The sequence below is a fragment of the Ambystoma mexicanum genome, chromosome 7p (genome assembly GCF_040938575.1).
Source record: "Ambystoma mexicanum isolate Mex_15411 chromosome 7p, UKY_AmexF1_1, whole genome shotgun sequence".
NCBI classification, from domain to species: Eukaryota; Metazoa; Chordata; class Amphibia; order Caudata; family Ambystomatidae; genus Ambystoma; species Ambystoma mexicanum.
In genome coordinates this window covers 465,526,022-465,547,228 of record NC_090939.1, presented here as the reverse complement: position 1 = coordinate 465,547,228, position 21,207 = coordinate 465,526,022, and the positions used below count along the sequence as shown (strand labels likewise).

The window sequence follows — 21,207 nt, the reverse complement described above, 5'->3', positions numbered from 1 at the left end:
CCTTCTCCGCCCACATCTCTGAGGTCTCTAAAAAGTCAAATTTCCAACTGCACCTCCTCAGAGGTACTCTGCCTTTCCTCTCCTTCCCCCAGAAGATCATGGTATCCCAAGCTCTGGTTCTCTCTAGCTTGGACTATTGTAACAGCCTCTTTCTAAATCTATCTGCCTCTACTCTCTGCCTTCTGCAACTAATCCAAAACAGGACTGCGAGACTTGTCCTTGGCCTCAAGCCCTGGGATCGTATCTCTCCAGCTCTGAAATCTCTCCACTGGCTCCCAGTGGATGCAAGGATTAAATTCAAAACCCTCTGCATTGTCCACAAGGCTTTCTGGGGCCTGGGTCCAAAATACCTTCAGCTATCCCTCCGCAAATACCTCCCCTCTCAAGCTCTTCGCTCCTCTACCTCCAACTCCCTCAGTGTCAGTCGTGTTTCTAAGAAACGTGCTGGGGTAGATCTCTGTCTTCGGCTGGGGCCTCCCTCTGGAACAGCCTCCCTGCCACTCTAAAACTTGAGGAGAACCATCTCCGGTTCCGGAAGCACCTCGAGACCTTCCTCTTTTCTCCTGCCTTCGCTCCCCCTCCCCCCTGCTGATCTGTTCTCTCTTGGCACCGTGCACCTGGCCACCCTCTGTCCTGCGGGCCCAGGTACCTGCTCATCCTGCGACCCTCTCGCACTGCCTCCGGGCCACCCCTTGCACTGGGTTCTGTATCTGTACCCATACAGCCCCCCCGTTTTTCTTCCTGCACTTATCAGACTTACCCTCTCTGCTGCCTTAAACCTAGCACTTGCAAATTGCTGGCTGCATTACCACTGTTTGTTGCCTTTATTATTTATTTATTGGTATTTATCTGTTTCTCCTCTGCTTCGCACTTTCCACTTCTCCCCCCTTCCATGCACTTTTCCCCTCCCCCCTCGCCCATGCACTTGCGTGTTCTCAATGTAAATGGGCCTAGTAAGATCGCTGTTTTATTCTCCCCTGTTCCCCTCCCTTGCCTTGTCGTGCTCTGAAACACTTGTGTACGAGCGCGATAGAAATAAAATCTTTTTCTTTTTTTTATTGGTTTATTTAAACCTTTAAAAAGAAGACAAGACAAAACAACATATACATATTTTCCACAATTCCATTTCTTCATCATCTAATCAGTTCGTTCTCAGTTTAGTACACAGATTTCAGGTCTGAGGTGCATGGATTAGTCCGTGTTGAACTTTAACTATGGCTAGGCTTTGGATTTATGGGGACAGTATCTAACCCGTCCTTTAGCACACGAATAAACGCCACTAGAGCGTATAGGGCAGGCCGTTTAGAGCCGTCAAATAGTACTCTCCACCAGTCGTCCGCCATCAGGGGTTGATATTTGCAGATTATTGGACCAAAAATGTTTGTTCTTTGGTGAGCGAATCCAGAGCATGACATCGTCAAATGTTTTAGAGTCTCGATTTCAGTGTGACAAAAGCGGCACTTTAAGTTCAGGTCGGCATGTTGTGACCACAAACCTAGACGTTCCTTAGTTGCCAGTATGTTGAGCCTAAAGTGCATATACAAAGCTCTGGTATGTTGGTCTGGGAAGCAGTTTAGATAATTTTGCGTCTGCCCATATGCTCTGTTTTCAACAGGGACATCCTTCATTGTTTTCGATTCGAATCTTGCAGTGCATGTGTTGATCCAGTCCAATCTCCACATCTTCTTTTTAGCCTGATCTGGGTTGTCCATCAGGGTCTGTATCGCAATGTCGTATATTTCTAACACCTCAAGACATAGTTTGTTCCATTGGAATAAAATTGTTTCAGAATTTTCTTTCCCCAATGGCTGTAATATGCGAACTTGAGGAAGAGGAATGTTTTCCCTTGTTTTCCTGAACAAACTTACTAGATTCCAGGCAACGCATGCTTGGATCAAGATGTAGCCAAGTTCGAATCTTATACAGGCTGTGGAAGTCCCCTTTGGTAGGCGTAACACTTTGGACCAGAAAATATTTTCCAATGAGTTTCACAACTCGTGTCCACATCCAAAGGCATTTTCTCCACCATATATGAGTGCAGGCACTACTTTTTGTTGAAAAAAGGTGACAGTTGGTTTCAAAGAAAAATTGACAAATTTTCTATTAATCATCGAAGCCTGACAAGCTAACTAAATTTGTTTTTAGTCACCTCGACCCAAGGTGAGTCATTTCTGTTCGCATTAATTGGCATACCTAGGTATAAGGTGTTCTTCACAATCTTGATCGGTTCTTTTTCAAGGTACCAGTTGAATTTTTTCACTTTCCCATTGTTGCCCATTAGTTTTTCAAGGACCAGGATCTCACATTTTTGTTTATTTATTAGTAAACCATTTGCTAATAAATATTTTTCAAGAGTGGTAAGTTTACGCTGGAGACCTATTGGTGTGGAATCCATAAGGATCAGATCATCCGCGTAAGCAAGGTAGTCAATGTGCGTACCATTGATTTTCGGTGGGAAGGTGGCTAGATCATTGAAGATCTCCTTAATGTCCGATATGAACAAATTAAAGATGATGGCTGCTAAAGGGCACCCTTGTTTAACCCCTCTATGTGTGTTTATAAGGGATGATAATGAACCTTTTAGATCCAATCTGATTTTAATAGTGGTGTTTGTATGTAGCTCACAAATAGCCGCCAGCAAGCTAGGTGGGCAATTCCACGCGCTCAGTTTTTTCCAAAGCAAGTCTCTGTTTATGCTGTCAAAAGCGTGGGATAGGTCTATTAAGGCCAGATAAATATCAATCAATAAATCATTCAATCTCAACTGACACCTAGGATAAAACCCCATTCTTTGATAAAGTAGTCCAAGTGTGAAAAACATGTCAACAACTGAACCAGGAATAAACCTCATGTTTATGTATTTGCAAACAATGGCCCTCATTACTAGTTTGACAGTAGCCATGGAGCCATTAGCTCCATGGCTGCCACCAAACCGGGCTCATTTACAGGGTTCCTGCAATGAGGAATAACCGGGTCATTCTAACATTGGAGGACCCGGTAATTCCTCCTTGCAGGAACCATTCCCCATTCCTATTTAAGCACCCATAGGGCTCAATGGGAATGGGGATGGAGGTAACAACGGGCAGATTACAACTGGCCCCTTGTTACCACCTTCTTCCCCTCGCGGGACCCGGAAAGCACGCCTGGTTTTACCAGGCGTCCGATCCGGGTCCCGCGATCGGAAGCTTGTAATTGGCTCTCCTGTAATGACGGGGGCCGGTCCCGTACTGGCCCCCTTCATTAGGGGAGCGCCAGGGTCGTAATGAGGCCCAATATGATTTAAAGAACTGCCAAACGCTCATTAGTATGGAGTCAGGGGTCTCTGGAGGATAGCTCAGGGGCAACATGCTCGCCTTGGAAGCAAGACGACACGGAGCAACACAGGTTCGATCCCCAGGTCCGCGCAACACAGGTTCGATCCCCAGGTCCGCGCTTAGAAACCTCTCGGTTAAGCGCGTTATAAATAACCTATCATATCTTGGAGTCCTATGCCTGTTTATGCTCTAAAGAATCCAAGTCTAATTTCACAATCTGACAAACACAGAATAAAAGTTGGATTCAATTCAACACCAAGAAGGCCAACAAATTAAACACACTGCCTACGCTAATGCATATGAAACTTATATGCATTAAAAGATTACCACAAGTGTACTGATGTAATAAAATCAGATCAAATATCATTGATTCAAATTTGAGAAAACTGCGTTGGAATCATCTGCATGAAAATAACTACTTAATAGGAAAGTATGACAAGCAAAGGACGTGAGAGCAAACAATTAAGCTGACTTGCACAAAAACTGCTCACTTCCAACTTGTGTTGAACCAATTGCCTCTTGTCAAACAGGTGCCTCGAGAGGACTGACAAACTCCCTAAGTATTCCCAATCTCCCAAGAGCGGTGCCTTACTTACAACAATGGCTCCAACCACAACCTTGCAAATCAGGTCAACTCCTTGGAATTTGCGTTTCGCATTCAAGCTGCTAAGCCTACTGTTTGTCAATGGTTTACATGAGTTTTGGAAAAGTACAAATTAGCGTCTTAGGAAAATGATAAGTGCAGAGATGTAATGTGCCTATCTAATTGCTTTGAAATATTAAAAAATATATATATTGTTGCCAGGGTCTGAATATTGCGAATATTGCCAAGCCCTGAGAAAGCAGAGATGCCGGTGCCTGGATTCTGATATTGGCATTGACAGTGCCCTACACGGTTTCCATTATCTCAAAGATAACCATGCCACCGCCTGTCACCACTGCACCCCATTTTGAGCTCATTGCTTCTCCTTTCACGGTACAGAAGAGGCAATGAGGCAGGAAAGTACCGCTCTGAAAATGGCGGTGCACCTCAATGTGCCGGGAAGCAAAATTAGCTTATTTTTTAAATTTTTTTTAGCTCTGTGCTAAGACATGAGGACAAAGGTTATATGTTTTAAATAGCTTGTGCAGAGTCAATCTGGGTGTGTTTTGGGTGAGTCCTTGTATGTGATGAAACAGCCTTCTGCATAGGACACTTTCTTTTTTGACGGAGGACTTTAAAGTGTATGTATAACGTGTACTGCTGCTACAAACTGGTCTTCTTATCCCAATGATGTTATGTTACGTGAAAGGTTCTTATACTATGCACTGTTGCCTGCCACCTGCGTGGTTTCTTGGCGCTCTGTCAGATCTGTAGAGCAATCGGTTAGGGGGTAAGTTAGTGGGACTGAGCGGGAGAAAAGAGCAACAGAGTTTCAGTTCGGTTGACAGCGTTCACTCAGTGTACGTGTGTTTTTTGGTTGGTAGCCAGCCACCATGCGCTGTTGGGCGAGGCTATGTGTGGTTTTTTCATTGTTGGCGTGTAGTGAAGTGCGTGTGGTTGGTTGTGCTGTAGATGTATGGTTGTGTTTAGTTCAGAATTTGAGAGGTGTATGCAGAACACTAAGGGACTCCCACCTTTTTTCACATCCCCAGCATGCCGGAAAAATCACCTGTGACATCTCAGAGCTGGCGCGCTAGTGCCTCTTATAACGTCACATTCAAGCTGTTATAAGACTTCAAATCCAGCATTGGCAGGATCTGACAGCACTTGCGTATTTGGCGATTGCTGCGATCCCCCGCTTATGGAAAGAACGCAAAAGTGCAATGCTCCGATAAATGCAAAGAGCGCACTGTTGGCATTCAGAAAAATTGAATACCCATAACGGTCAACTTAAAACACAACACAGTATAACTGCCGCAACAGCATCACTTTATTAGTGACTTTCACTGCTGGATCCGCTGAGCGTCACCAAGTTTCAAATCGGGTTTTAGTGGGGATTGCACATAGTTGTTTTTGCCATGGGAGGCCAGTGAGAAGGCTGCGCTTTTATAGCATTGCAGTGGCCAATGTATAGCTTTCATCATTGATCGGTAAGGTTGTCTGTCAGGCCACCGATCAATACAACCATTGCACTAAGTAAAGGAGCCTACAAAGCAACTTAATGAGATAAAAGAACAAAAAAGCTATTTTGGGGACATATTTTGTTATATTCTGCATTAGAGGCCCTCTGCCACATAGACCTTGAATCTGGGTTCATTCTCTTCCTAGATTTGTCATTTGCAAATGTTTCCCTTTCGCTAAATGGATTAATTTCAGATTTCCAGGCATGACTTCCAAAGCAAGGTCTCCATGTCCTTGGACCGGTTCAGTAGCTTTTCATTAAGTCTCCTTGAATCTGTCATCCTTCGTGAGCATTTTCTCAGATCAAATCTCCCAACTCTTAGCCAAATGTAGGCAAGCCAAGGCCCTTCATGCAGGCAAGTCTGCTTCTATTGGTCTGCCTTCCCTGCTCCTTTGATGCGAGCCGAATTGGAATTTGATTTGTGGCCTAACCGCAGGCCACAGGATGTTCCTTATTAATATCTGAAAGATTCTGCTGGAATCTGATCATTCATTTGGCCAAAAGTTAAGCAAGAACGCGTAATGGACAAAGCTTATGATGGAACTCAATCTATAAACAAGACACATTTTCCTGTTGAGCCAACAAACCTTCAAATCTCTGGCTTAGGGAACACAACATGTGCTGAAATAGTGTCACTAATCAGCCAAAAGCTCTGACATTGCTCAAACCTTCAGCAGCAATCCTAGGTAACTGACCAGTGATCTAGCAACTGGGCCTCCTAGCCCCTTAAGGCTTTTGACTCTTCAACTTGATGCCATCGCAACAATCTCACTTTTCTTGCTTACTGAGTTCGCTTTTACACTATAGTTCAGGTCTACAAATCAACCCTCTTCACACAGACACCCTCCAATCCACTACGTGTTCGTGCTCTGGAATTGAAATGCACTTGTTTCTTTTTTTCAAAACAGTAAGCAATCTTGAAAGGATAACAGTTATGTATATTTTGTGTTGCGAATTTTTCGGACATATGTAACACAGAGAAGTGCAAGAAAGATGGATGGGGTCTAATTTCGAAGAGCGTTTGTGAAGCAGTGTTGAGAGCAATTTCCTCAGTGGCAAGTTGAGAGATATGTAGATTGTACGGTTGTGCGCAAATGTGCATTTCTAATGTCTTGATATTGGTTCCTTTCTATATCCAGAAGGGAAAGAAGTTTACTAAGATCCTTGGGGTTGGTTAATTCTGTTCAATCTAGCAGGCAGGAGACTTTGTAGTTGAGTTTTTCTGCATGTGTGTGTGTCCATGTTTGGGTTGCTGACTGGTTGCTGGTGAAGAGAGAAGCATGTCAAGCTGGCCTGGAGCCATACAATCCGGTTTCTGTTAAATCCTTATTTCAGGTGACCAAATCTCTGTACCATTTTCAACTGAGAAGTCCTGCTCCCTATCAGCATTTTAAACATCACAAACCTACACTGGATAAAAGTCATGTTCCGAATAGAAAAAATATCACCAACTAACCTGTCTGTTTCAATTGTAGTAGATGTTCTAGCAGTGTGTGTGTAAGTCTCCTTTCTTTGGGTGTCTGTTTTCTTTCATCCACCTAGAATCTGATTCTTCAATGTGTGCACAGGTTTTGCATCTTTTGTCCTGGTATAGTGTGTATCATGTTCTGATTTGAGAATAGATTATCATTTTTAACAATCATGTTTCAAAATGTTTGGTTGCCTTGCGGAGAGCAGTGGGGTTTCTGTTGCCTTCCTGCTGAATGAGTTGCACTGTCCTAGCACTCTGCCACAGGACTTCAGTTTAAAGATTATATGTAAATTCCAATGAAGTATGTTCATTGCTCTGTTTTGTTTTGCAGTAGGTAGTTTGATGGTTCCTAGAAATCCAAATGCAAATCTGATTTTCAAGTGCATGTGGTGTTGCGGCTATCTGTGTGTTTGGCTGGTATTTTCATTTAGACCTTTCGATAACTTTACTTTTGTCAATCAAGAGCACACACCATTGAATCTCAAGTTAATGGGCACTTGATGAATCATGGGTATTCCACCCTTCGCCCCATGGGGGAGTCTCTTCCGTTGAGGCTAGGGAGGTGAGTCCGCTCCACAAGACCCTCCCTAAGCATCTGGGCAAGTGGAACTTCACTGGGTGAGACTCCCCCTTAGGGGACAAGAACTCCTGTACCTGCAGGAAACACCCTAGACCATCCACCATAGCCCCCCTTCCTTCCATATATTGGAGACATGGGACCATGCCATGTTTGACACCAGCCGTTGTGCCAATACTGCAGCGTGTGTTTGAAAGAAGATACCCATTGAGACAACCCTACCAAATGTATCCCCGAAGTGATGACAACCTAAGGGAGGAACTACCTGAGGGAATATGAGAAAGAGCAAAGAAAAGAAGCTAGTGATGTCACAAAAAGTATGTACAACGTCCCGAGATACTGGCTGAAGAGGATCCTAAACAAACTAATGATGAAGTAAAGAATCAAGTGAACTTTCAAATACGAAAAAGAAGATAGCACGTTCACAAGTGGTACAGAAAATCAACCGCTCAATAACTGTACAGATACTGAAACGCAAGGTAGACTAAGTCATCATAGAAGCTGGCTATATGTAGTGAATAGAATACAGGCGAAGCTGCCATTATATAGAAGCTGGACATCGGTATCATGAATTTAGTAAGCCAGCACCCATGAAGCGCAAAGGGAAAACGAATCGTGGAGCTGCATGGCGAGGTTGTCTGGCCTGGAGTCAAAACTGAAAAAGCCATGGTCAGCTATCTTTTCTGTAAATGAGCGAACGTACGGAGGATGAATCATCCCTTGTTAAGGTGCAATGAAAGATCACCAAGAGTGCCAAGTTGAATTCATTTAGAGTATTTAAAACCTGCAACATAGACCAAATTGTGGTCTCCTGCCATGTGATCCAAGGATGAAAATAAAGTTCGAACTTGGAGTCCTAGACACGATAGTGAGTGCCCTCACTCCCATGCATTCTCAAAGACAAGGATACTTTGCAAGGCCATGCACAAAGACAATCTTCATGGCAGAAGGCATGGGCGATGAGAGTTGATGGGCTAATTGGATGGGGAGGTAGTGTCATGCCCCATCTCCTTGCACCTGGGTCTGGGCTTACATGCTGCTAAGTGAACCGAATGTTCCAGACATGGCACAAGCATGCCAACCAATTGTAGTAGTCCATATATTGAAGGAAGAGAAGCCCTCCTCTAGCGCTTCTCCAAAATTAAATGTTATAATATAGAGACTTTCTCGTTTTTAGGTTCCATTTGTCATTTTTATTCAGAATTCTATTGTGCTGTAAACAAATAGGGATTCCTTTTTACATCTTGAACATAACATATAAGTTGATGGGAAGACAAAAGAATGCAAAATTTAAATTGGTTTAAAGTTTTTCGTTGAGTTCACTAAGTTGCTGTGTCCCACGTTGTCACTTGAAAGTTGCGAAGCCTTAGTATAATTCACTCGACATTTGGGTTGATGGAGAGACAAAAGAATTCAAAATTTAGATTGGTTCTAAGTTTTTAGTTGAATTCACTAAGTTGCTGTATCCCACGTTGTCACTAGAAAATTACGAAGCCCTAGTTTAATTCACTAGGCAGTATTGGCCTCAATTTGAATTGGTTCAAAGTTTAGTCAATGTTGTCTTCACGTTGTTGCTCGAAAATTGCGAAGCCCTAGTTTAATTCACTAGGTAATATTATCCTCATTCACTAGGTAATATTATCCTCAACACGTGTTTCTCCGCCACATGGTTTATGGCGGTTCTTCAGGAGGAATTTGTAGGTAGATAGGCAAATGGAAAGATCTGAGAGGAAAAAGGTGGGAATAAAGAAAAAAATGGGCAATTTTGAACAGAGTGTTTTATGTTGACGTTTATACAGTCAATGTTGAGTTAGATACTTACAACTAAATATCAAATCTTGTTCATGTATATGATGGTTCCTTTGATGTAGGTAATATTATTAATTCCATCCGGTTTGGTCTGAAAGAGTGAAGAGCATCTAGTTTATATTTGTATCTCTGGGTCAAAGGTACTTTCCAAAAAAATCTAGTCATAATCATCCTTATTTGTTATACTTCAATAGTTCAGTATTATCTTCATGTACAACTGATTCCTGGATTTTGACAATGTAAATGAACTCATATGTTGCCTTGGAACAGTACGGTTTGGTTTAGTATCTAAGTTTGCTTGTGCGGACTTTGAGCTTAAAGACTGTTCGAAGCAACGAAGTTAGTCTAAATACCAAGTTTTCTTAAGAATTGTAAATAGTTGTAAAAGACCTTGCTTACCATGTGAACGGTGTTTTCCTCGCTCTCTCGATACTGTCTGATGTGGTCAGTGAACTCCACATGTTGTGAATGGGTTTCACATAGAGTCGCGTGCGGAGTGACGTCATGCGTGTGTCGCGTGCGGAATGACGTCATTCGCACGTTGCATCACGTGATGACTTCACGCGCACGTATCTAATGGTTGTTTATATTTTTAAGAGCGCCATATTTGCTCGATCCAATTCTAGTGTTCCTGTAGCCTTGTATTTGTTGCAAAATTTACAAAGTAATATAGAGGTAAATATCTCTTATTATGATTTACAAAAAATGACATATCTCCTGGTCTGTGTTAAGACCTGTATGGCAAGTGTCCATCATACAAATCCATCTTGCTTCTTGTTGTCGAAGTCTTAATTGTAGATTCCCTCCTCTTGGGGCCGGTTTCAATTTTACTATTCCGTAGAATTTTATCTGACTGATCTGAGAAGGATGATGTGATTCTGTGAAATGATTGGCTATTGGTGATCTTGTATCTCTGTTGGTAATAGCCCTGATATGTTCACTGATTCTTGTCTTGAGTTTTCTGATCGTGCTCCCAATATATAATTTTTTGCATGCGCACTGAATGATATATATAACAAATTGACTATTGCAATTGATCAGCTGTTGTATGGTGAAGTTGGTGCCATTGGGTTTGATGACGGTTGTTTTACCATTTTCTGCATATTGGCACATGGAGCATTGACCACATTTGTAATAGCCTTTGATAGGTTTTTGAAGCCACATTGTTTGTATAGTGGATTTTTCATCAGGATATTTCAACTCAAAATGTGACGGACTGAGCATTTTTTTGAGATTGCTTGCTTTCTTGAAAGTGATGGTAGGTTTGACTTCCAGGATCGGTGTAAGGTCAGAATCTGATTTAAGGATGTTCCAGTATTTGCTAAGAATTTTCCGAATGATTGAATTGTTAGAACTATAGTTCGTGGTAAAATTGATGGTTCTGTGTGGATCGATCACAGTTTTGTCGATTTTGGGTCTTACTTGTAACAACGATTGTCTGGTCCTAGTTGAAGATTTCTGATAGCTGTTTTTGATAAGTTTGTTTGGGTATCCTCTGGAGATGAATTTGCTCATTGTGGATGTTACTTTCTGTTTGAAATCATCAGTTTTTGAACAGTTTCTTTTGACCCTTAGTATTTCACCATAAGGTATATTGTAGATGATGTGTTTGGGGTGGCTGCTTGAAGCATGTAGTAGACTGTTAACAGATGTAGGTTTAGTGTACAGTGTTGTACAGATGGTATTGTTATCGATATAGAAGGTGATGTCCAAAAAGTTGATTGAAGTTTGACTGTATTCTGTGGTTAGTTTCAAATTATAGGTGTTGTGATTTAGATAGTTGAAATAATCTTTAAATGCTGTTAATGGTCCGTTCCAAATCAAAAAGATGTCATCAATGTATCTGGCCCAAAAAATTATGTTGTTTAGGTGTGTGAATGATTGATGTTGCCAGGCAAATTCTATCTCAAAATGGCCCATGTAGAGATTGGCATATGATGGCGCATATTTTGCTCCCATGGCTGTGCCTTGTATTTGTCGATAGAGAGTGTTGTTAAAGATGAAAATGTTGTTTTGAAGGGTAAATTGCAACATTTCTAAAATCATATTGTTGTGATCGTTGAGAGATATAGATCGTGTTTTCAAGAAGTATTCTGTAGTTAGAAGTCCTTTTTCATGCAAGATGCTTGTATAAAGTGCTGTTACATCCATTGTAACTAGCCAATAGTTGTCATTCCAAGGTATATTGTCGATCAATTGGATAATGTGCGTGGTGTCTCTGATGTATGATGCCAATGAATTTGCTAATGGTTGAAGCTGATGATCTATATATTCTGAAATGTGCTCTGTGATTGATCCAATACCATTAATGATTGGTCTGCTTGTTGGTAGGTTGATGTATTTCTTATGAATCTTAGGTAGAAAATATATTGTTGGAGTAATCGGATTAGTTGTGATCATATATCGGTATTCATCTTCATTAAGTAGTTCCAAGTCTTTCCAATGACTGCTCATGGTTTTCCATTGTTCGCTGATTTTGATGAATGGGTTTTCTTTGATTTTTTCATAACATTTATGATCTTTTAGATGGGTGAGTGCCATGTGTATATAGTCTTCTGTGTTGAGTAGCACAATGTTTCCGCCTTTGTCTGATGATTTTATGGTAATCTCAGGATTGTTCTTGAGATTATTTAATGCTTGACTTTGGTTGGGTGTGAGATTATTCCTTATCTTGAGTTTTGCATGTTGGTTCATTTTATTGTTGATGTAGATGTCTCTGAGTTCTTTTTGAACTACTTTGCAGAAAGTATCAATAACATTTTCTGGAGGTAAGATTGGTGTGAATTTGGATTTTTCTTTAAGTTTGGTTTCTTGTGCTAATCCCAATGGTATATTTTGTTCTTCCATGAACTTCTCCTTAGTATAGAGATCTGTCTCATCATTGATGTTAAGAAGATCGACTGTGAGTTCCACATGTTTAACTGTTAATTCCGATGGTACTGGTGTTATTTCAGTGGTGTGTCTTTTGATTTCCATATTTGCAAAATATTTCTTTAGTTTGAGTTTTCTACAAAAACTGTGGAGATCAACTACTGTGTTGAAATAATCATAATTACGACCTGGACAAAAGGTGAGTCCTTTATTAAGTGCTTGAATTAGTGGTGTCGTTAGTTCCAAACTTGAAAGGTTGATGACTAGGTCTTCCGTTGGGGTAATGGGGTCTGAGATCTGGTCTGTACTCTTGTTTTTCCTTCTATGTTTGCGTTTGATTCCTCCTCTCTTGCCACGTTTGGTTTTGGTAGAAGAGTCATAATAAGGTTTCTTTTTCCTGGTGCTGAATAATTCCTCATATATTTTTGTTGTTGAAATTCCTCTAAAAAAGAGGAAGAGGATCCAAATGAATTGTATTGGGATTCTTTGTTCCTGTTGGGAATTGTCATTTGAGATGCAGTGGGCAAGATTGATGGAGGTACGCTTCTTTCTTCCAATTCACTATCACTCACTGTGTCCGTATCTGAGGAAAGAGGAGTTGTAGCTGTTTTTTGTAGCTTGATGTATGCTGATCTGCCCCTTGATGTTGTTGTAGGTCTTTTATTGAATGTATAGACTCTTTTGAATTTATAGTCTAGTTCATCTCGCAAAAATTGTCTCTGTTTTTTAATCTTGATATCTGATGCGTATTTATCTATGATTTCATCTAGAATTTCATAATTCTTAAAAGTTTTCTCAGGAATATTTAGTTTTTCAATATTTTCTTTCACTTTGGTGATTTCTTGTATTAGCCGAATATGTTTTACTTTGACATATTTGATTAATCTATGTATCATTTCGTTGGATGTGGTGGTAAGTAGTTGTTCCCAATCTTTGATCTCTTCTATATCGTCGTCTTCAAATGGAGGAAATATACAGACTCTTAGTCCTCGTGGTATGCGTCCTATCTGAAGGTATTTGTCTAAAGATTTGATTTCCCACCAGCAAGTAAGTTCTTGTTTGAGAAGTTTTTCTTGGGTTAAGAATAATTGTCTTAATGATGTATTATTGCTATCCGGTTTGGTTGTTGGATTTTCTGATAATCCCGAAAAGATGAGTTCCGCTTCTTCCTCTCGTTTTTCATAGTTCCTAATCATAGTGTCCTGACTGATGATATCGCTTATTGAGTTTCTCCTTTTAGAGCTGCCCACTGCTGACAGAATATATTGAGAAAGACTTTTTCAACCTTAGAAACAGTGTTAGCGCTCTGATGGAGAAGTGTAGCTAAATTGAATATGAAAAAAAAGTAGAGATGCTGCAAATGGAGGGATGCCACAGAGGTTGACCTGGGCTTGGACAAAACTAAAACGAAGAGAAGCCCTCCTCTAGCGCTTCTCCAAAATTAAATGTTATAATATAGAGACTTTCTCGTTTTTAGGTTCCATTTGTCATTTTTATTCAGAATTCTATTGTGCTGTAAACAAATAGGGATTCCTTTTTACATCTTGAACATAACATATAAGTTGATGGGAAGACAAAAGAATGCAAAATTTAAATTGGTTTAAAGTTTTTCGTTGAGTTCACTAAGTTGCTGTGTCCCACGTTGTCACTTGAAAGTTGCGAAGCCTTAGTATAATTCACTCGACATTTGGGTTGATGGAGAGACAAAAGAATTCAAAATTTAGATTGGTTCTAAGTTTTTAGTTGAATTCACTAAGTTGCTGTATCCCACGTTGTCACTAGAAAATTACGAAGCCCTAGTTTAATTCACTAGGCAGTATTGGCCTCAATTTGAATTGGTTCAAAGTTTAGTCAATGTTGTCTTCACGTTGTTGCTCGAAAATTGCGAAGCCCTAGTTTAATTCACTAGGTAATATTATCCTCATTCACTAGGTAATATTATCCTCAACACGTGTTTCTCCGCCACATGGTTTATGGCGGTTCTTCAGGAGGAATTTGTAGGTAGATAGGCAAATGGAAAGATCTGAGAGGAAAAAGGTGGGAATAAAGAAAAAAATGGGCAATTTTGAACAGAGTGTTTTATGTTGACGTTTATACAGTCAATGTTGAGTTAGATACTTACAACTAAATATCAAATCTTGTTCATGTATATGATGGTTCCTTTGATGTAGGTAATATTATTAATTCCATCCGGTTTGGTCTGAAAGAGTGAAGAGCATCTAGTTTATATTTGTATCTCTGGGTCAAAGGTACTTTCCAAAAAAATCTAGTCATAATCATCCTTATTTGTTATACTTCAATAGTTCAGTATTATCTTCATGTACAACTGATTCCTGGATTTTGACAATGTAAATGAACTCATATGTTGCCTTGGAACAGTACGGTTTGGTTTAGTATCTAAGTTTGCTTGTGCGGACTTTGAGCTTAAAGACTGTTCGAAGCAACGAAGTTAGTCTAAATACCAAGTTTTCTTAAGAATTGTAAATAGTTGTAAAAGACCTTGCTTACCATGTGAACGGTGTTTTCCTCGCTCTCTCGATACTGTCTGATGTGGTCAGTGAACTCCACATGTTGTGAATGGGTTTCACATAGAGTCGCGTGCGGAGTGACGTCATGCGTGTGTCGCGTGCGGAATATTACCTAGTGAATTAAACTAGGGCTTCGCAATTTTCGAGCAACAACGTGAAGACAACATTGACTAAACTTTGAACCAATTCAAATTGAGGCCAATACTGCCTAGTGAATTAAACTAGGGCTTCGTAATTTTCTAGTGACAACGTGGGATACAGCAACTTAGTGAATTCAACTAAAAACTTAGAACCAATCTAAATTTTGAATTCTTTTGTCTCTCCATCAACCCAAATGTCGAGTGAATTATACTAAGGCTTCGCAACTTTCAAGTGACAACGTGGGACACAGCAACTTAGTGAACTCAACGAAAAACTTTAAACCAATTTAAATTTTGCATTCTTTTGTCTTCCCATCAACTTATATGTTATGTTCAAGATGTAAAAAGGAATCCCTATTTGTTTACAGCACAATAGAATTCTGAATAAAAATGACAAATGGAACCTAAAAACGAGAAAGTCTCTATATTATAACATTTAATTTTGGAGAAGCGCTAGAGGAGGGCTTCTCTTCGTTTTAGTTTTGTCCAAGCCCAGGTCAACCTCTGTGGCATCCCTCCATTTGCAGCATCTCTACTTTTTTTTTCATATTCAATTTAGCTACACTTCTCCATCAGAGCGCTAACACTGTTTCTAAGGTTGAAAAAGTCTTTCTCCATATATTGAAGGACCTTATAGTTTGAAGACCAATGAGAAACTGTGTATCTAATGTTTCTGAAGATTACATGTTTTAGAGGTAGGCATATGTTTTCCACCTGACAGTGGACAGCCAATCACAATCCTAGCTCCTATAGAACGTATACTTAGATGTTCCCATTAGCCAATCCCGACCCTTGATAGATTTTTCATTATTGCCACATAGTATGACATCACCTCTGACGTATTTTTGGTATAAAAGCTATTGTTTATGTACAAATCACTGAGAAAGACAGAGCGTACTTCTGTTGATGTTCATTGTAAACTCCCTGTTTTAGATAATTGTTAATAAAACAGTACATTGCCATCTTCCTGAGTTGATTCATTTATTTGGACTCAGAATTATTCTGTTTGATCCCATCCATTAGATATGCACGTTCCTAAAGGGCACTACGCTCAAACGATCCATAGATTTGTCTGAAGACAAAACTAAAATACATCATTATGTGCTGAGAAAATAATCTGTCTCTTTAAGGAGATACGTACATATAACTGAGGCAAGTACACTGAAGAGTGAGAGCATGCCAAGGATGGGCGAGGCACAGAGAGAGAGAAGAGCGTAAGCAGGGGAAGCCCCCGGACAGCATGAATCCTAGAGCAGGTGGAGTAAAGGAGAGCTGCAGAGACCACGACTCTGACAGAAGTCCTAAACACCAGAGGGAAACACTGGATACCCAGCATTTTTGTGCAGAGAGAAGCAGAGAGGAAGGAAGTTCTAATCCTGCTGGTGGTATGACCACAATGACTTTGTGGTGGGCCGTGCACCCGTCAAACAGTGCCAAAACTACCCAGCTGAGGAGTCAACAAGACGCCCTGCTACCCACACTGATCGTCACAATGATAGAGCAGACCATGGGCCGGACACCGACAACGGTGAGAAGCATGAAACCCAAAGCAGAGGAAGAGAACCTGAGCGAGCACCGAGCCCGATAGAATTCCTCTGCAGATACTGAGATAACAGGGAGAACGGAAGAACCAGGAGGTTGCCGGGGCATCGTTATGGAATGGGAGAAACTTGTCTTAGTGAAATTAACAAGATACTGAATATAAAGCCATTTAAGTGGAACTGTGTTCATGCGAGAAAGAGAATAACGAATAAGCCTGAAACAGAAGTAATTGAGAACTGGGCACAAATACCGTGGGAAGAGGTGAAAGTATCTCATGGATTATGAAGTAAAGAGTGGAGGAAAAAAGAGAGAGAATTATATAAATATGAAGGTGAAGTGAAATCAAGTAAACCAGATAAGAGGAGAGATAATACAACTGAGCAAATCCAGGAGAGGGGGAAGGTCAAGTCACACTATAGGAAACTAAGGAAACTATATCCAACTCAAGAAGGCCTGGGTTACAAGAGTCAGAAAGGCATGCAAGCAGTGGTCGAAGTGGGCAGGAGTGGTCAGGAGCAGTGCTCCTCTACTTCTTTTAATTAAGTGTTACAGTTGGTTTCGTTTTAAAATAAAAGTATAGGAAGAAGTTGAAACTTGCACTTTCAGTGCAATGCACTAATCGTTCCCCTAAACAACTGGAGCATGTGTTTTGGTGTTTGTACTGTGCGTGGGAGGGTGTGTGACGATGGGGTTTGTGTGCAGCGGTGCAGGCCAGTAGGGAACATAGTTCCACTACTTCTTTCCGTACACTTCAACCACTGCATGCAAGCCTAGATCAAAGTATAAGAAAGAGTGCTCAAAAAGGAGTTTTAAAAAACTGTCCCCAAAGAGGGGATACAACCCAAGTGTATTGTGAAAGAGTTACATGAACTTATCAAAAGGTGGCAAGAGATTATTTAAAGACATCATACTAAAGAGAAATTTGGAGTAAAGAAGAGACATTGCCATAAAAGGCAACCAGGAGAGGGGAGATATTCTCCTGGTGTAAGTTAAGATAGTGGTAGGGTCAGTTAGAACTAGTTTTGGAGTGTGAACATATTCCTTTGGGACTTCCTGATGACTGACGAGCACCTTTAGTTATGTACATAGGCAGGGATACCCCTCTAGCAATGGGAAAAGAGAGGCCTTATCATTATTATTTTAATAAACACCAATAAAAATGTCCCTCAAGTGTCTGACTCCTTCTTCTGATGCACCACAGCAATCTATGTATTGGAGCAACCTTAATTGTATTGTTCATGTTGGGAGCACGGAATAAGTTTCATAGGGAATAGCACCCCTCTGATGACAATGGGAATTGCACCCCTCTGATGACAGCACTGCAGGTGTTGCAGCTTAGCCTGTTTATATACCAGGAGGAAGAACCTCTCTATTCATCTGCTCTTACTCTTCCTTTTCAACAAAACCATTTGACTGCTCAACTTTTCAAAATAAAGTTTATTGAATTTTAGTCCATGCAGGGGATCCTCAAAGGCACTTGATGCAGGACCCAAAACATGTGTTCACATGAGGAGGAAAAAGGCCCAGGAAACAATATGGTTACAGGATGAAGGCTATGTTCTAAACCAAAAACAATTGAGCATTTCATGGAAAATATATGATCATTCAATACAATTTGAATACGGAAACCTGAGCCGTCAAACACATTCATACAAAAAAAAGAGTGATTGTGGATCAAGGTTGACTGGTAATTTCCTCTATCTCAATGCAATGAAGACAGATTTTATAGTGTTCGGTGGTCCTTCAACAGTGCTGCCCGATATATGGACAGTTAAGTTGCATGACTCTGGATGCCAGGTGAGATTTGCACCAGTTGTAAGATTTTTGGATTTCCGTCTGGATTTTACCGTTGCCAATACATGTGACACTGGTGATTGAATCTTGTCAGCTCCACTTTTATTTGTTGAAAAAAATCAAATGCTTCTTTCCACCAACTGGCGTCAGGGCAGCTGTCTTGTGGGGCCTCGCCTAGAATTTGGTATTTCTTATGTACTAGGATGACGGGACTATATTCTCGCTAGTCTTGACACGGGTAGCATAGCTTGGTGGCAACCTTCTCATCTAGGCAAAGCAACACAAGTCCGAAACCCGGTCCACTTCGGTATTAAACGCCTTATAAAATATCAATTATAAAATTATAATTATAGTCATCAGTCCACCCAAAAAAATGCATGGAGGGCAAAGGAACATTTTTCATATCACTCACACTCTCCAGCAGTTTGATTGAATTACCAACCAGAGTAGCTTCGTTTTCAAAGCCTATTGCATTGTTTTGAAGGCTAACCATTGTAGATCTGCTTATCTTCCTAATAAAAAGTGTGGGGGTAGTTTACTGGCAAACTGTCACACCCCCACATTGCGGAACACAGGTTTATTGGCTCAGAATCCATTCGAGAATATTTAGATGTGCAAGGCTTTTGGTTTGAATTTGGCAGGATTTGTGATACAGTGCTGGATGAGAAAATACAGTTTGATTTTAAGACTTTGATACTCGGTAGCGACGTTCTTTTGGAAGATCTATCAATATCTCAAAGGAAATGTATCGGCCGTGGTGCAATGGTCAGTATGAGGATTATTTTGAGAGGGTGGAAAACGATGAATCCTGTTCCGATTGAAGTTTGGATGGATGAGATGCATGATATGGCTGAGATGGAAAGGGTTATATTTTGTAGGAACAAGAAACTTCTTGTATTTGAAAGAATTTGGGGGAAATTCCTCGCCTTGTATCGATTTCTAATTGATGATTTGATGTGAACCCTGGTTGTGGGTGGGGGGAGGGGAAGGTTTTGTAAATATATACAGGTTAAAAGATTATATGCTAATTTGTATCTTGTATAATCTTGTATATTGTTGTTTTCTTCTGGTTGTTTTCATTTTGTTAAAATCCTAAAATAAAGTTTAAAAAAAAAAATAAGAGAATGTTTAGATGTCGGACATTTTGTTCCTTGGCTACTAGGATCTGAAATACACTCCCTGAAAAGTTGAGGGTAGCTCAACCGCTCCTTGAATTTGGAAATTTGTAAAATCTATGGTAGTTAGTTTGCTGTGTCCTTACATTACGTTTTACTTCATTTTTGAGAGAGAAAAATAAGAGAATGTTTAGATGTCGGACATTTTGTTCCTTGGCTACTAGGATCTGAAATACACTCCCTGAAAAGTTGAGGGTAGCTCAACCGCTCCTTGAATTTGGAAATTTGTAAAATCTATGGTAGTTAGTTTGCTGTGTCCTTACATTACGTTTTACTTCATTTTTGAGAGAGCGAGACTAGGGAAAAGCCAGGGGCGCAACCGCAACCTTTTGCGTATCCTTTACATCCATTTGGCACATCTGCAGGATAGCAGCGCTAATGCAGACAGGAAACGGGCAGAACAAGTGGAATGTATATCATAAGAACCACATGCGTCACACAGGGATGGTCCAGACAGTGAGGCGAGCTCACAGCTGGCAAGAATACCCGCGTCCAAAAGCAGATCTCGAACCTGCAATAAAAGCAGCAATGGCTCGCAGGAGATGAAGACACCTGGCCGGCATAATTTCACACACATGTCAGAAGTGAGCGGGAAACAGCAGACTGGCTGGCTGGAGTGATTATGAGCACTGAACAAAACAAGCATTGTCAAAGCCAGTAGGTCTGACTTCTTATTATAAGTGAAAGTGTTTGTTTATTTGTTGGTTGGTTGGTGTGTGTGTTTATGTGTGCTTGGGTGCGCGAGCGTGTGCAAGTGTGTGTATGTGTACGACACAGAAATATGAGTATATGGCTCGAGCAGTAAGTGACTGACTTGTCGGATGGGTAAATGAGTGGATGGGAAGATGGACAGATGTTTTGGATAGCTGAGTGGGTGGACAGAAGTAGGGGTGGATGGATTGGTTTTGGATGGATGTGAGAGTGGGTGCAGGTATAAGTCTGGAGGAAGAGGCTCAGATTATTCTTTCTGGAACTGAGATGAGCATACATCGCAAGGCAGTCTCATCGGCAGCAACAGTATCTCATGGTACAATCCTACAGTGGTATTGCCGTCCTCATCATGGAGACCTCAAGGTACATCCTGAAGCTGAAGACTCATCTGTGGCATGGGTTGTGATGGCACAATCCTACAGGTGAAGTTTATTCAGCAGCCCAGTGATCTCATGGTAGAATCCTACAGCTGTGGCAGCTTCAGCGGTGTAAGGGTCCTCATAGTACAATCCAACAGCTGTGGTAACTTCAGCAATTAATGGTTGCCCATCCAATCGACAGCCAGATTGTAATTGCGTGAGGCATTTTTCGTTTTATCGTGTAGAAGTGTCTGGCATTTATGAATAGTTTTGGGGGGGTGCAGGAGTAGGGTCTGGAGCATATGAGTTTTAATTTAAGGTAGCATTCTCCAATGTGTAGCATCAACTCTTGCAGCCCCTTAAAATGTTGCTCACTAACCAATGCCATCTTCTTCAAGTGCTGCATGGAGACCAGGGTGAGGTCGCTATTGGAATCAGACATAGATTTCGAGCCAGGGTTAACCAGGAAAGAGCAGCAAGGCTAGCCAATCGGCTTGCTTTGACAAGTGACTTGAGATACCATTTGTTATGGAGGATTCTGGGGTGCAGTGAAGGGTGCGAGAGAATGGCTGGGATGAGTCTGAAGGATGCAGATTTCTGTAGGCCCAATATAGCCATGCTATTGCATGCAGTTAACAGCAACAAGCATCCAATAGTGAATTTGCACAGCCTGCACTCCATGGATGTACAACGTTCAGGTCCTTGAACACTGAGTGAGCTGGTGGCAAAGTGTGAAGGACATAGACTAAGCCCGTCAAAAAGGCTTCATGAAAACGACACTACTGCTGCTGCAATGATCGGCAACAACCAC

At 40.9% G+C, this 21,207-nt stretch overlaps 2 protein-coding genes and 1 long non-coding RNA gene across 3 annotated transcripts in view; 1 reads left to right on the top strand and 2 right to left on the bottom strand.

Moving 5' to 3' along the window:
* Positions 1–21,207, top strand: part of CCDC80 (coiled-coil domain containing 80) — a 487,864-nt gene that overhangs the window by 385,208 nt on the left and 81,449 nt on the right. The window lies entirely within an intron of this gene.
* On the bottom strand, positions 8,631–12,252 carry LOC138526556 (uncharacterized). The gene is made up of 2 exons (XM_069637348.1): positions 9,290–12,252; positions 8,631–9,190 (listed from the first exon to the last, which is right to left on the bottom strand). The coding sequence occupies exon 1, from the start codon at positions 12,250–12,252 to the stop codon at positions 9,973–9,975; it is 2,280 nt and encodes a 759-aa protein (XP_069493449.1). The 3' UTR covers positions 8,631–9,190; positions 9,290–9,972.
* On the bottom strand, positions 13,611–14,615 carry LOC138526589 (uncharacterized). Its single transcript, XR_011283640.1, has 2 exons — positions 14,270–14,615; positions 13,611–14,170 (listed from the first exon to the last, which is right to left on the bottom strand). It is a non-coding gene; the product is annotated as an uncharacterized lncRNA (long non-coding RNA).

What these genes read in the sequence shown, in the direction of transcription:
- LOC138526556 (XM_069637348.1), bottom strand. Translation starts at nt 12,252, where the DNA reads ATGGAAATCAAAAGACACACCACTGAAATAACACCAGTACCATCGGAA.